The 13,599-nt window shown below is 40.2% G+C and overlaps 1 protein-coding gene across 1 annotated transcript in view; it reads left to right on the top strand.

Moving 5' to 3' along the window:
- Nucleotides 1–13,599, top strand: part of MYPN (myopalladin) — a 109,541-nt gene that overhangs the window by 62,025 nt on the left and 33,917 nt on the right. The window contains exons 7-11 of the mRNA XM_069071497.1: nt 1,561–1,702; nt 2,293–2,316; nt 4,212–4,328; nt 5,143–5,515; nt 12,826–13,371. Coding sequence (XP_068927598.1) covers nt 1,561–1,702; nt 2,293–2,316; nt 4,212–4,328; nt 5,143–5,515; nt 12,826–13,371 — 1,202 coding nt within the window. The remainder of the gene's footprint in view (nt 1–1,560; nt 1,703–2,292; nt 2,317–4,211; nt 4,329–5,142; nt 5,516–12,825; nt 13,372–13,599) is intronic.

Raw genomic sequence — 13,599 nt, 5'->3', positions numbered from 1 at the left:
GCAGAACCAGCACATTATACACAGTAACAGTAATATTGTGATCCATCATGATCATAATGATCAACAATAGTTCCAAAGGACTCATGATAAAAAGTGGTATCCACCTTCAGAGAGAGAACTGATGAACTCTGCAGACTGAAGTATATTTTTCCTACTTTTTTATTTTTCTTGCCTTTCCCCCATGCAATGTGATGAATATGAAAATGTATAATGGGTATCATTTTTCTTGCCTTCTCAATGGGTAGGGGAGGAGAAGAGAGAAGAAGAGAATTTGGGACTGAATTTTTTTTAATTTTAATAAAAGAAGACAACTATGCTAAAGAAATAATATCAAAGATGTTATTAGAGGAGTACATGACAAAAAGGAAGTAGACAAATGTTGTGAGAGAGAGATATAAGAGATGGTCAGCATCATCAGGAGATGTGGATTTTGGTACCCAGCACATTAGGTCATTCCCTACAGAAGATTGATGGTTGGACACCAGCAAGATTTGCACAGAATGGGAAGTTATGGGTTACCATAGCCTTGGAGGGAATACACACATTGGTTATCACATCAGAGTAAAAAATAATTATGCCCATGCTTAGGAACATTTCTCAGCAACAGTCAAGTATAAATATGACTATATACTCACAAATAATTCCATGTATAAGAATAGTTATGCAATCAAAAATCTATGCCCTAACCCCTCCTATGCTTTAGTGTCTAGTGGTCTAACAATGTTTTAAGGCTTTAACCATCCTCATTTTATTATCAGAAATATTTACTAGAACATTTAGATATATTCCCGCAAAGTTCTTACAATGCTTCTATTTTATACAACAGCACCTTACATGTGCTTATTGCTTTAAAGTGAATTTTATTATTATGTCTCACAACAGTCATACTACAATCTCCACTTTAAAGTTGGTGAAACAAAAATAATTTTCTAGAACTGTACAATATTGTAGTAAAAATTAGGGCTCATGTGTATGTAGCACTTTATGATTACAAAGTACTCATATGTTATATGTCATTTGGATATCACAGCAAATCTATGAGCAATGTAGGTCAAATGATATTACCCCCACTAGACAAATAAGGAAAAATACCAATGATAAAGTCTGAAAGAACCAATCATTTGTTTCTTCCACAAAGCTATACCTCTGATTGGAAACCAGAATATTTTACATAATATTACATTCTCTACACAAACTACACTCATTATGGTATTTTGCAGTTCTGAGAAGCCAAATCCCACATGTGACCTTGAAAACAGAGTACTTATTATGAATCAAAGTAAGTGCTAAACTGCAAAGTGTTCTACATGATATCATGATATCATCATCACATTTTTTAGAACGCATATGTCAGCTAGGGGAAAAGAAAATACAGTAATCCAAAATGACTGTCTTTTAAACACCCTCAAGAGATTTTTCAGGACAAAGCCTGAAAAGTCTTCATATATGTGAAGACTTAGAAAAGGATCAAACATTGGGAGAAATAGTATCATCTAGAAGTCAGCACGAGATTACAGAAAATCCCATTCTTCACTTTTATAACATACTTTCCCACTGCAGATGCTGCAAGACTTATCAGCCTCCGAGGGTCAGCTAGTTGTTTTTGAATGCAGAGTTAAAGGAGCACCATCCCCCAAAGTTGAGTGGTACAGAGAAGGGACATTGATAGAAGATTCTCCAGATTTTCGAATTTTACAGAAAAGTAAGTTGATTTTATTTAGTGCATTTCATATGTTGGATTTTAGACTCTTTAATTCACCCCTATTTGGGACATATAAAAGGGCTGAAATATGTTTAGACCTTTGTTTTCTTCATATCAAAAAATAACAGTACTTACAAAATCTTTACAATTCAGTTGCTATTAATTGTTCTTCCAAGGTCTTCTTCATCATCATCATCATCATCATCATTATCTCTATATTTCTATTCTAAGTAGGGTCTTAGGTACATTAATAAGGTATCTGTCAGACAGCTAGCACAGTAGATACCTCCAATTTGAGGGTCTTGTTCAGCTTATGAGACAGGATATATTCTTGGTGGAATACTCAGGTATGTTCCAAGGTGTATCACTTATTTACCTGCTCTTACTACAGCCATTCTGAAATGCTATTCTGTTCTTGCTGTCATAATCAGCATTTATTTTATTTTACTTAGCATTGATTTATGGAGCTTATTAAATAAGTTCTAAAAACAAGTGTGTATAGAGTTCCCTAGGAAGTCTGAGAAGAAAATATAATATGCATAGGTGAATTTTCTCAGTCCAATAATTTTTTTCATTGTTTTCTTTTTTAGAACCACGGTCCATGGCTGAACCAGGTGAGAAGTCATTTGAAACTTAACCTTTCTCAGTTGCAGTTTGCTCTATAAAATAAAGATAATAATAGCACCTACCTCTTAGTGTTGTTGTGAAGATCAAATCAGATAATATATGTATTTTTAAAATATTAAATACTATGTAAATATTAGCTATTACTATTATTTCAGTTAGTCATACTGTGGCTTTCCTGCTACTACAACTGTATTTCTTTTTTAATCTAGGTACAGTTTATCCAGTTAATGCTAATAGCTATATTAGATGTGGTCCCTGAGCTCAAGTTTGTTATAATGTAGCAACACTGTGTCTTGGGGGAGCTCCCCACATCGTGGCATTTTCATATTAAGGGCTGGTTTTACAAGGAGGACATTGGCTACACTAAGTGATTTCGGGAGCCCTCTTAGAATCTCCCATACTCAACTGCCTACAGAAATTTCATCATTAAATATTCTTTTCCCCCTTAAAATGTAAATCCCCAAAGGAAGATGATCCATTGTCTTAATAGCCATTAATACTTTAATGTGAGATGATATGTTACATTCTTTCCTGGAGACCCATTTTGTTGGGGGAAAGGAAAGATAAGATAAATAAAATGTAGGGGGACCAAAGGGCAGCTAAGTGGTACAGTGGATGGAGTGCTGGGCCTGGAGTTAAGAAGATCTGAGTTCAAATGGGGCCTCAGAGACATGACTGATAAACAATGATAAAAGGAGAGAAAATAGAGAGAAGAGATAAGAATATAGAAAGGAGAAATTAGACCAATGAAAATCAGACTTTACCTACTCCACAGTTTTGCCTTAGAAATAGATGGTCTTGTTCACATAATTTTATTATCACTAATTACTGAAGGGTCAAATTGCCACTGTGCTATTTTTTTTTAGATGCATCTGTTTTCTGTTGTTAGGTCAAATGGGTGATGATGTCAGAGAACTAGGGGTTTGTACTGTGCTACCACCACACACCTCCTTGCATCAGATATCAAGAAATGTCTGGTTCCAACTTCTACAACCTACATTAACATGGCCATAGTTGGTACTTGGTGCTGAAGCAGCCCGATGTAGTGGAAGAATTTAAAATAAGAGGACATTAGCTCAACTTTGCTATGTGCTATCTGTGTAACCAGGGCAAGTAATTTTACCCACCGATTCCTTATTTTCAAAATGAAAGTTTAGACTGGATGGTTTCAGCTCTAAATCTAGGATTCTACTTTGTACAGTATAGTCATTCTCATCCTCTATGTCAAAGAGAATTCTCTCAATTCAGCAACACATAAAAAATTACCTCAGCATTCCAGTGGAGGAATCACTTTACTATTCTTTTCATCTAAAACTTCTAAGAGGCCACCAAATGTTCATTTATTTTCCCACTTTAGAACTTTGTCCTTTGGGGGGGAAATTGCCTGAAGAGTTATCTAGGACACAAGGGTGCAGATGAGATGCCTCAGATTAGAAACTATTCCATTTGCTTCTTTTAGGGGAATCCAGTCATCACATTTTTCTCATACAAGTGTCCTCACACTTTCAGCTCTTGTGTGTTTGTGAGGTCTTAACTTTGTTATTGGTTAGTCATCTTATTCATGATTCAGACTCATCTCACAGAATCCTAGGAATAGAAAATGGGAATCATCTAGCCCAGTCTCCTACCAATACACAGGCAATATTTTTGGGCTGAATTAGCTAAATTACGTAACCAACCAGTCAATTTAGTATAATAGCTGATTTGACAGATTTTGATCTCATTGGATTGACCTGTTGTTTGGCCAAGTGGACTTATTCAATAAGCTGTCTTGGCATTATATAGGTATAACATCAGACCAGTCATTTCTGGCATCCCTAAAAGTATGAATGCTTCCCACATTGTCTCTTATCAAGAAGCATTCTCTTTTTCTGGTTTCTAGAGGAGATTTGTACACTGGTCATTGCAGAAGTGTTCTCAGAAGATTCTGGGAATTTCACTTGTACCGCAAGCAACAAGTATGGCACAGTGTCGAGCATCGCCCAGCTGACTGTGAGAGGTATGGGCTGATCCTAATGGCCTTTTCACTGTAAAATGTCAGGGCAGGTTAGGCAGTGACACCAAGTATCAATGTGGAGATTGATGTTAGCCTCTCATGTGCAGCTGTCCTTGGAGCTTTCTTAAGTCATTGAATCATTGGGGAAGACATTCTTTGGTCACATTCCAGTTATTGATATCCTGCCTCCTCCTTGCTGAGGACATAATCCCATTCCAAATGCACCAGTTGTGCTCTCCTCTATTACGCACAAAAGGAGACCATCATCTTTCTGGTCTTACGTAAGCTAGTCTTAAAATACTTCCTCAAACAGTACCTTTTTTTTGTTGTCACAGCATCATCACACTGTGTACTTAGATTAAATTTCTAATCCTTTAAAGCCCAAGGGTTTCCTACATTCTTTTTTTCTGACAAGTGTTCTCCCATTCACATGTCTGCTTGGTAATATTTGAGACATACTGATCTTTGGAATAAAATAACAGGGGTTCAGTTCAGCTTTGCCACTCACTAACTGTTATTGGGCAAGTCACTCAACCCCTCTGAGACCTAGATTTTCATGTGTAAAATAGGGATGCTAGGACAGATCAGAAAGAAATTTACATGTAAAATGCCTTACTTCAGGGAATTTTTTTAAAGTGCTATACAAATATAAGCTTTTATTATCCTTCAGTCTGTTGTCTCTCATCTAACAGAGTATGAGTGTGTTACCATACCTGTCTAGCCCCCATGCAAGTCCACAAATCCTTAAGTTCAAGTCCCATATTTTTTGTTCTTTAAAAAAAATTATATTGATTACTTTCCATATTTGTTCTTTCAGGAACTGAGGACCATAGCAATAATGTGGCTCCCCACAGAGCCAATTCCATGGGCAACTCAACTGTTGTCGAAAACCAATCATCCCCCCCTAACCCAGAACCCCGTTCCATGGAACAGCCCCCCAAACCCAAACTTGAAGGGGTTCTAGTGAATCACAATGAGCCCAGATCCAGCTCTAGGATCGGTCTTCGAGTACATTTCAATTTACCTGAGGACGACAAAGCAAGTGAAGCATCTACCGAAGAAGGAGCAGTGATTGCTGACCAGATCCAAGCTGACCTTCTACAGGACCGGTTCAACGGGCAGATAGCAAGGATAGCCGAACCTTCTTCACCTGTCAAAGAGCCCCCTCCTGTACTAGCTAAACCAAAACTGTGAGTAAAGAGCAAAATGGCAAGGGATTTCCTCTCTCGTGCTTTCTTAAAATTCTAGGGATAGAAAAGGACTATATAGGTCATCTAGTCCATTCTTTTGCCAGCAAACAATTGTCATGATAAAATTCTGAGGTTATAGCTATAACTTTTTTTAAATGTCTTTACGGTTAAAGGCCCCTGGGGTAAACATTTCTTTACAAAATACATTGTAACAACCTGGTTAAAGTTTAAGCTTTCAAGAAAATATAGAACACCTGCATAGTTTTTTCTTAATGTTTCTTTTCTCTCAATAGATATACCATGGTAACATTAAGTTCTCTGTATATGTACGTAATCGTGTTAAAGGTTTAAAAGAGTTATGTTATAGAGGCAGACCAGGATTTTAAATCTAAGATATTTCATAGGAATGTGCAACAAGAAAAGACACCAAAAGCGCCCTAGGGGGGGAAGAATTGTTCATGAGGATGCTCTGTTTTTCTGGTTTTGTTATCTACTGCTACACCTAGTTATCACTGGGACAGAAGATACTGGATGGGAATGTTGGGAGAGAGAACTAATACCTCTTCTTACCATCTAAGTTCTAGATTTTAGATTGTTGACATGGACTGGTCCTAGGCAAAGCCACAAGAGCAGCATATTTTCTAAAAGTCCTCTCTATTTCCCCTTTTTTACATCTTCCTTTTAGCACCCCATACTTCCCACGTTCCTGTTCATAGCATCCCATTTAGGAAGTGTCCTACATATGACATAGCCCATTCCCTCCAAATTTTGCCTACAAAAGGACTGCCCAACTTGAAAAATTCATTATATCCACAGCATGAATGGCAAATAACTGATATATGTGTATGTATATCAGTTATTTGTCATTCATGCTATGAATATAATCAAAATTTCAAGATATATCTAAAGGACTTATTAATAGGAAAATTTAAAGCATCATGGGAGAGATACTAGGGGGCAGGAAAACTTTCTCCAGCAACCCTCAAAACACACCATACCAATGACAGCCACTTGCTTACAAAAAAAAAAAAAAGGGAAGGGAAGGGAAAGGAAGGAAAAAGAAGAAAAGAGAAAGGAAAAGAAGATGAGGGGAAAAAAAAAAGAGGAGGGAATCCTGCACGTCGCTAGTACTATGTTTCCGAGAGAGGGGAAGGGAAGGGAAGGGAAGGGAAGGGAAGAAGCATTTACATAGCACATACTATGTGCCAGGCACCTGCTAAGTGCTTTACAAAAATAATTTCATGATCCTCACTACAATCTTGGGAGGTGGGTGCTGCTATTATCCCTATTTTATAGATGAGGAAACTGATGCAGACAGAGGTTAAGTGACTTGCCTAGGGTCATACAGCTAATAGGTGTCCAAGGCTGGACTTGAAGTCAGGTCTTCCTAACTCCAAGCCCAACACTCTACCCATTGCACCACCTACTTGCCCCAAATCTGGCCCTGATAAGTATATTTATTAAATATGGGTTCTGCTTTTCGTCTTAATCTTGGAGAGGGTAGAGAATAAAACATAGTAATAATAACAATGTATTTTCCATATACAAATATGATGTCCATTCTCAGTTTTCAGTGGTATTGATGTTTTCACTGAACTTTTTCTTTACTTCTTACTCTTTCTTAAAACCAAAAGATCCCATTTGCAAGACCCTCTGCTACAATTATAGGTGTAGTCTATGGAGCAATTTTTCTCTATGTGAAACTAATGTGAAAGAGCATTATGTCCATGAGTCCTTTAGTCTCGTTAGCCTGATTAGCAATCCACATGAAACTTACATGAATTCTAAACCAGACATGGTTAACGTGCATTGCTTTTTTATAAAGTTTTGACCCCTCTAGATTCTATTAATACAATAAAGTAAGGACTAATGTGCCTTTTGAAATTAAACAAATAATAAACCCAGGAACCATATAGTTTACATTTTATTTGAAAGGAGCTGAAGGAGAATAAAACCACTTATCACTAAGAGACTCTGTAGGTTCTATTTGTTATCTTTCTGTGGGGCCCACTGCTTACATTCCATACATTACCTTTTCTATAATAACATGATAAAATATCTCAGCAAAATCATCAGCTTAAAATTTAACAAGACTGTAACAGGAATAAAGTAAAAAAAAAAAACCTCTTTCTGGAAGATCAGTTACAAAATATAATCTATGGAGTATTGCCTGTTTGCTAAAATGAAGAAATATATTAACAGTAAAAAGTTGTGTGCAGTCACTCTCATAGACTGAATATTCTTCTTCCAAAATAGGAAAAGGAATTTGCTGACTCAGGAATGCGGGACTGGGATGCAAGGGACTTAGAACCAACTCCTACCTCCCCAATATGTGGCCCTTGGCTTTGAAATCATTAAACCTTTTGGGACATGAGTTTCCTTATCTGTAAAATGGGGAATAACTAGATGACTTCTCTGGTCCCTTCTAGTTCTGATGCTTTATAATTCACACAGTGAATTCTTGCTAACTCTTAGTGCCTTAATGCCTCATGAATGAATAACTGACTTTTAACACAATCTGTCTCTCCTCTGACAATCAATAGGAATCAGAAGATGCCTCTGTTTTCTAAGCATTTTTCTTTGTGGTGAAAGATAGATCTGTTGAGTATACTGGGAAAAGGAAAAAGCGATTGGTGGTACACCTGAGGTTTTTGAAATTAGAAAGCTACTGCTTAGTCTTCATATGATGAGTTTCTAGAGGGCTTAGGAAAGATGTGCATTCTGAACTCAGCATATTCTGAGGCCCAGCGGCCTCAGAACACTGCAGGTGTAGTTGTCCTACCTGCCAGAGAGTTATACTCCTGACCCATTCATACATCTACACTTTAAAGTGCCATCCATTTTGCTAAGAAAATCAACTCTCTGGGGAGAAAAGCAATCATTTGTTGTATTATCCATCAATTGTGAAAAAGCTATTCTCATTAGGAGATCTATGTGTTACCTTGGTTCCTCAGTTTCCTATAAATGAAAAATATACTCCTTCTTCCTGCACAGGGATAAGGAAAGTAAGCCTAAAATACAATTCGTAAATCTTTTTAGTTCCCAAGAGATGAAAAAATATTTATTTGAGAAGGGAAAAAGAAACAGAAACACTACCTTCTTCTCACCAATGTAAGAGGAAGCATCTTGAATACAAGGCAGAATGAGAGTGATAGAAGATTCCCTTACCTTAGGGACCCTTTTTAAATTTTCATCCATTTGCAGCTAAGTCCTTTCTATCCTAGAACCTAAGGTGCTAGTTTCCACACTGCCAATACAAGGATCATTGTATTTCTATGGCCATAACTAATGACTATAGTAAGGTGGAAATGTTTTCATCTCCTCCACTAGCTAAATGAACTTCCAAATGGTTGGACTCAATTATCCTTCAACAGCCATGCAAATAGGTGCAAATATTTCCTGGATCCTTCCTACACTTAGCAATATCTCAGCAATGATGTGTCAGTTCAAAATGAGTAACTGAGGAAGTAAAATGTCAGGGTTATTGATCATATACGTTTTTTAAAATTTTATTTAATATTTTATTTTTCCACAGTTACATGTAAAAACAATTATAACAGTCACTTTTAAAACTTTGACTTCTAAATTCTCTCCCATCCTACCACCCCTCATTGAGAAGGCAAGAAGTTCAATATAGGTTATACATGTGTAGTCATGCAAAACATTTCCATATTAGTCATACTGTGAAAGAAAATATACAAAAAAAATCCCAAGAAAAATAAAGTTGAAAAAGTATACTTCAATCTGTATTCAGACACCATTGATTCTTTCTCTGGGAGTGGATAGCATTTTTCATTATAAATCATTATTCCCTCTTTGAGCCAAATCTGATGATTAAGGTTCATTCACTCTCCCTCTACCTCCCCCATCTTCCCCTCCATTGTAAAAGCTGTTTCTTGACTCTTTTATGTGAGATAATTTACCCTACTCTACCTCTCCCTTTTACTTTCTCCCATTATAGTCCTCTCATCCCTTAATTCTATTTTTTTTAGATATCCCTTTGTGTTCAACTCACACCTGTGCCCGCCCTCTCCCTCCCTCCCTCCTCACCCACCTTCTTCATGGCCTCTCTCTCTCTCTCTCTCTCTCTCTCTCTCTCTCTCTCTCTCTCTCTCTCATGCCTTCTTTTTGCCCTAATGAGAAAGTTCTTATGAGTTGCAAATATCATTTTCCCATGTAGGAATGTAAACTTCTTAAGCTTATTATACATCTTACAATTTCCCTTTCCTGTTTCCCTTTTTATGCTTCTCTTGAGTAATGTATTTGGAAGTATAATTTTCTATTCAGCTCTGTTCTTTTCATCAAGAATGCTTGAAAGTCCTGGATTTTACTGAATGTTAATTCCCTCCCCCCTGAAGCATTATACTCAGTTTTGGAGGGTAGGTGACTCTTGGTTGTAATCCTATCACTCCTTTGCCGTTTGAAATATCATATTCTAAACCCTCCTAACCTTTAACGTAGAAGCCGGTGAATCTTCTGTCATCCTGACTGTGGCTCCAAAATACCTGAATTGTTTGTTTCTGGCTGCTTGCAATATTTTCTCCTTGACCTGGGAGTTCTGGAATTTGGCTATATCATGGGGAGTTTTCATTTAGGGATGTCTTTCAGGAGGTGATCAGTGGATTCTTTCAATGTCTATTTTACCCTCTGGTTCTACAATATCAGGGCAGTTCTCCTTGAGAAATTCTTGAAAGATGTCTAGACTTTTTTGATCATAGCTTTCAGGTAAACAATAATTTTTAAATTCTCTCTCTTGGATCAGGTCAGTTGTTTTTCCAGTGAGATAGTTCACAGTGTCTTCTACTTTTTCATTCTTTTGGTTTTAATTCTTTCTGGATTTCTCATAATTAGCTTCCGTTTGCTCAATTCTAATTTTTAAAGAACTATTTTCTCCAGTGAGCTTTTGGATCTCCTTTACCATCTGGCCAATTTGTTTTTTAAGGCATTCTTCTCCTCATTGGCTTTTTGTACTAGGCCACTTGGCCTAGTCTGTTTTTTAAGGTGTTATTTTCTTCACTGTTTTTTTGTTTCTCCTTTACCAAGCTGTTGACTCATTTTTCATTGTATTCATCACGGTCATATCCATTTTAACTTAAATTCTTGCCCACAGGCTGACTTCTGTTAGGCCTTGCCCAAGATTTTTTCAGGGCCTGGGCTTATGGATTAATTTATTAATCCATAATGTTCCAGGATGTAGCTTATGGAAGAAATAGACCCTTATGATCTTTATAAAGTATCTCCTACCAATTAATCAGCAAGATTTTATTAAGTGTCTACTCTGCTCAAAAGGACACACAGTGCCTCCAGTAGCTGCCCTGCATCATGTATTTGAAACAGATCACACTTGATTAACTATGGCTGGTTTTGAATAGGTCATTCTGAATTCATGTCACCAGTAGACATGGTTTTGTATCATTAATATAGTCACCCTTAAAATAGGCTGCTCTAGAAATAGCAGCCAGCTCCTCTTAAATTTGAACTGAAGGTTAGGTTAGGTTAATAGTTAACAGTAACTCAGAAAATTTGTGATTCAACTTTAGTCTTATTGATTCAAGTTGCTTATATTCATATTAACACTTTGCCTTTCCTGCTTCTTCAAATGTAAAATAGATGTAAATATTCCCTGGAATTTAAACAGAACTAAAAGAATAAATCTAAGAGCTGTTTTACCCAAATTGAATTCAAAATTTGGATTTGACATGATTTCAAGTAATGAATTTGCTAAGTCTCTAAAAGTAAAAGAAGGCTGCCATTACTTAAAGGACTGGTTTGGAGTTTTAGTGAAACAAACCAAATTCTAGCTCTAGTGCCCACAACTATATTAATGGGAAAAACAGATGAAGGCCATAATAATAATAAAGGCAATAAAAGTAAATTCATCTAAACAAATTGTTATACAATGTTACAGCCTACCCCTTCTCTCCTCCCTCATTCCCCCCCCCCTTTTTTTTTTAACAAGAAAGGGTTTATCCAAGATTAAAAGTCTGGCAGTGTCATCTAGAATGTTTGAACTGAGGTAGGGATGAACAAACAGGAAAAGGGTCAGTCTACACCAGGGTTGGGGAACCTTGGGTCTCCAGGCTCTTTGGATTCAATCAAAGGGCCATGGTTGAGGATCTAGAGGGCCACATGTGGCCTCCAGGTCGAAGGTTCCCTACACCTGGTCTACGCAGTAGCAATGCTATAAGCAGTTGCCTATGTAGAATCAGGAAGGTTCTCTGTCACCTGCCAAATAATTCTGGTACTCACTGGATCATTCCTAGACTTCCATCATTCTGTTAGTTTTAAAAGATTTTGATCCCTGTTAGAGGGTGTAACATTTTGTGCTATTATCAAGCAATAAATGTCCACTCCTTTCATAAGAATGATAAGGAAGGGGGACTATGAGGGGACTGGGTACCCAAAGTGAATGGGGTACACCCACTAATAGGCTCAGAACTAGAAGTCACAGGGTACTGGAAAGAAACCACCCCATTCTCAACTTGCCTACAGCTGATCTTGCCCCTAAAAATTCACATGTAGGCTTATTTATTATGTCTTCAAAATTTGAAAATAATGAAACCATTTATCCTGACAGGGGTGCCTGTCTTCAGAAAATTATGCCAAAAAGTAATTTATAGGCAGTTTCCAAATTAATATTTCTTAAAGCAGGAAGGATCCTAAAGTTTTTAGTTAAAAACCATTTTCAGTGTAGGTCTAGTGGAGAACAAAAACTCTGGGTTACATTGAATTGACTTTAAAATAGCAGCTCCCATATGGCATAGTAATTGGCTTTTTCCAATACATTCAGCACCGTGGTGAAGGCAGTGCAGTGGAATCACAGGCAGAAAGGGAACGTGGGAGCCTTATCCATACAATTACTATGGGTGCATTTAAGCAAAGGGGCCACTCGGCCAGGGTGGGAGGCGGCCAGGCTGCCCGTGACACTGAGGATGCAGAAGGGGCAGAGGCCGAGGGTGGGCTCTGGTGACTGGGGGGGAGGGTCCTCCCCCATGGGTCAGCACCCTTTCGGGGAGGTCTCCAGGAAGGGCCGCTCGGAGTGCTCCCCTAAGGATAACTCGAGCGCCGGCCGCTAAGCGGCCAGGCAGCCCGGGGCTTTCAGCCCATCGAGCATCGAGGGGGGTGGGCTCGAAGGAGTCGGCTGGCCTCCAGGTTTAGGGAGGCTTCCCTGTCCTGTAAAATGCCGGCGGGCGAGCACTAGTGCCCAGGCTGCTGCGGCCCCTACCCCGCGCCCCTAACTGAGCCGGGCACCGCTTCCCGAGCGGGCGGTGACGGCCTCTCTCTCCGGCCCTCCCTCCTTCTGTTCGCAGCGATTCCAGCCAGTTACAGCAGCTCCACAACCAGGTGCTGCTGGAGCAGCAGCTGCAGTTTCCTCCGACCACGAGCACGACCAACTCGGCGGCGCCGCCCGCGGCCTGCAGGCCGCCGCCGGGCGCCAGGGCGCAGAGCTTCGCCTACAGCCGGCCCAAGCAATTCCTCCCGTCCGGTGTGGCGCCGGCGGCCGCGTCCCGCTCCAGCTCTCCGGGGCCCGGCTTCGGCCCCGCGCCGCACGCGATCCCTAGGGCGGCCAGTAAGGAGAGCCTTCTGGGCCCCACCTCGGCGCCCCGGCCCCTCGGCGCCCCGCCCGGGCCCCACGAGCCGCCTTTCGGGGGCCCGGCGGAAGCCGCGCAGCCGCCACCCGCCTTCCCCGGCCCCGGAGGGAGCCAGTTCCAGCCCCGCTGCGTGTCCCCCACCACGGCGGTGTCGCCCACGGCCCGCATCCAGAATCCTGTGGCCTTTCTCAGCGCGGTCCTGCCCTCCCTGCCCGCCATCCCTCCCACCAACGCCATGGGCCTGCCCCGGAGTGCGCCCAGCGGGTGAGTACGCGGCCTGGGGGAGGGGGGGGGCCGGGGCCACGGGGGGAGGGGGGCGACGTGGGGGGGGGGGGGAGCTAGGGCAGGCCGGGCATCGGAGCCCTCGAAGCCAGCATTCTTAGGCACCTACTACGTGCAGGCCCTGAGCTGGGCGCTGGGGCTGCAAAAAAGGGCGTTACGGGGATCCCGCATTCTGGCGGGGACACCACGGAGCACTTCGAACCTCCTGAG

Source organism: Petaurus breviceps, unplaced genomic scaffold (genome assembly GCF_028583685.1).
Source record: "Petaurus breviceps papuanus isolate PSGF00001 unplaced genomic scaffold, PetGlider_PUasm1.0 90825, whole genome shotgun sequence".
In the NCBI taxonomy this organism is placed as follows: domain Eukaryota; kingdom Metazoa; phylum Chordata; class Mammalia; order Diprotodontia; family Petauridae; genus Petaurus; species Petaurus breviceps.
The sequence above is the reverse complement of the archived record's forward strand: the minus strand, read 5'-3'. Positions and strand labels throughout refer to the sequence as shown.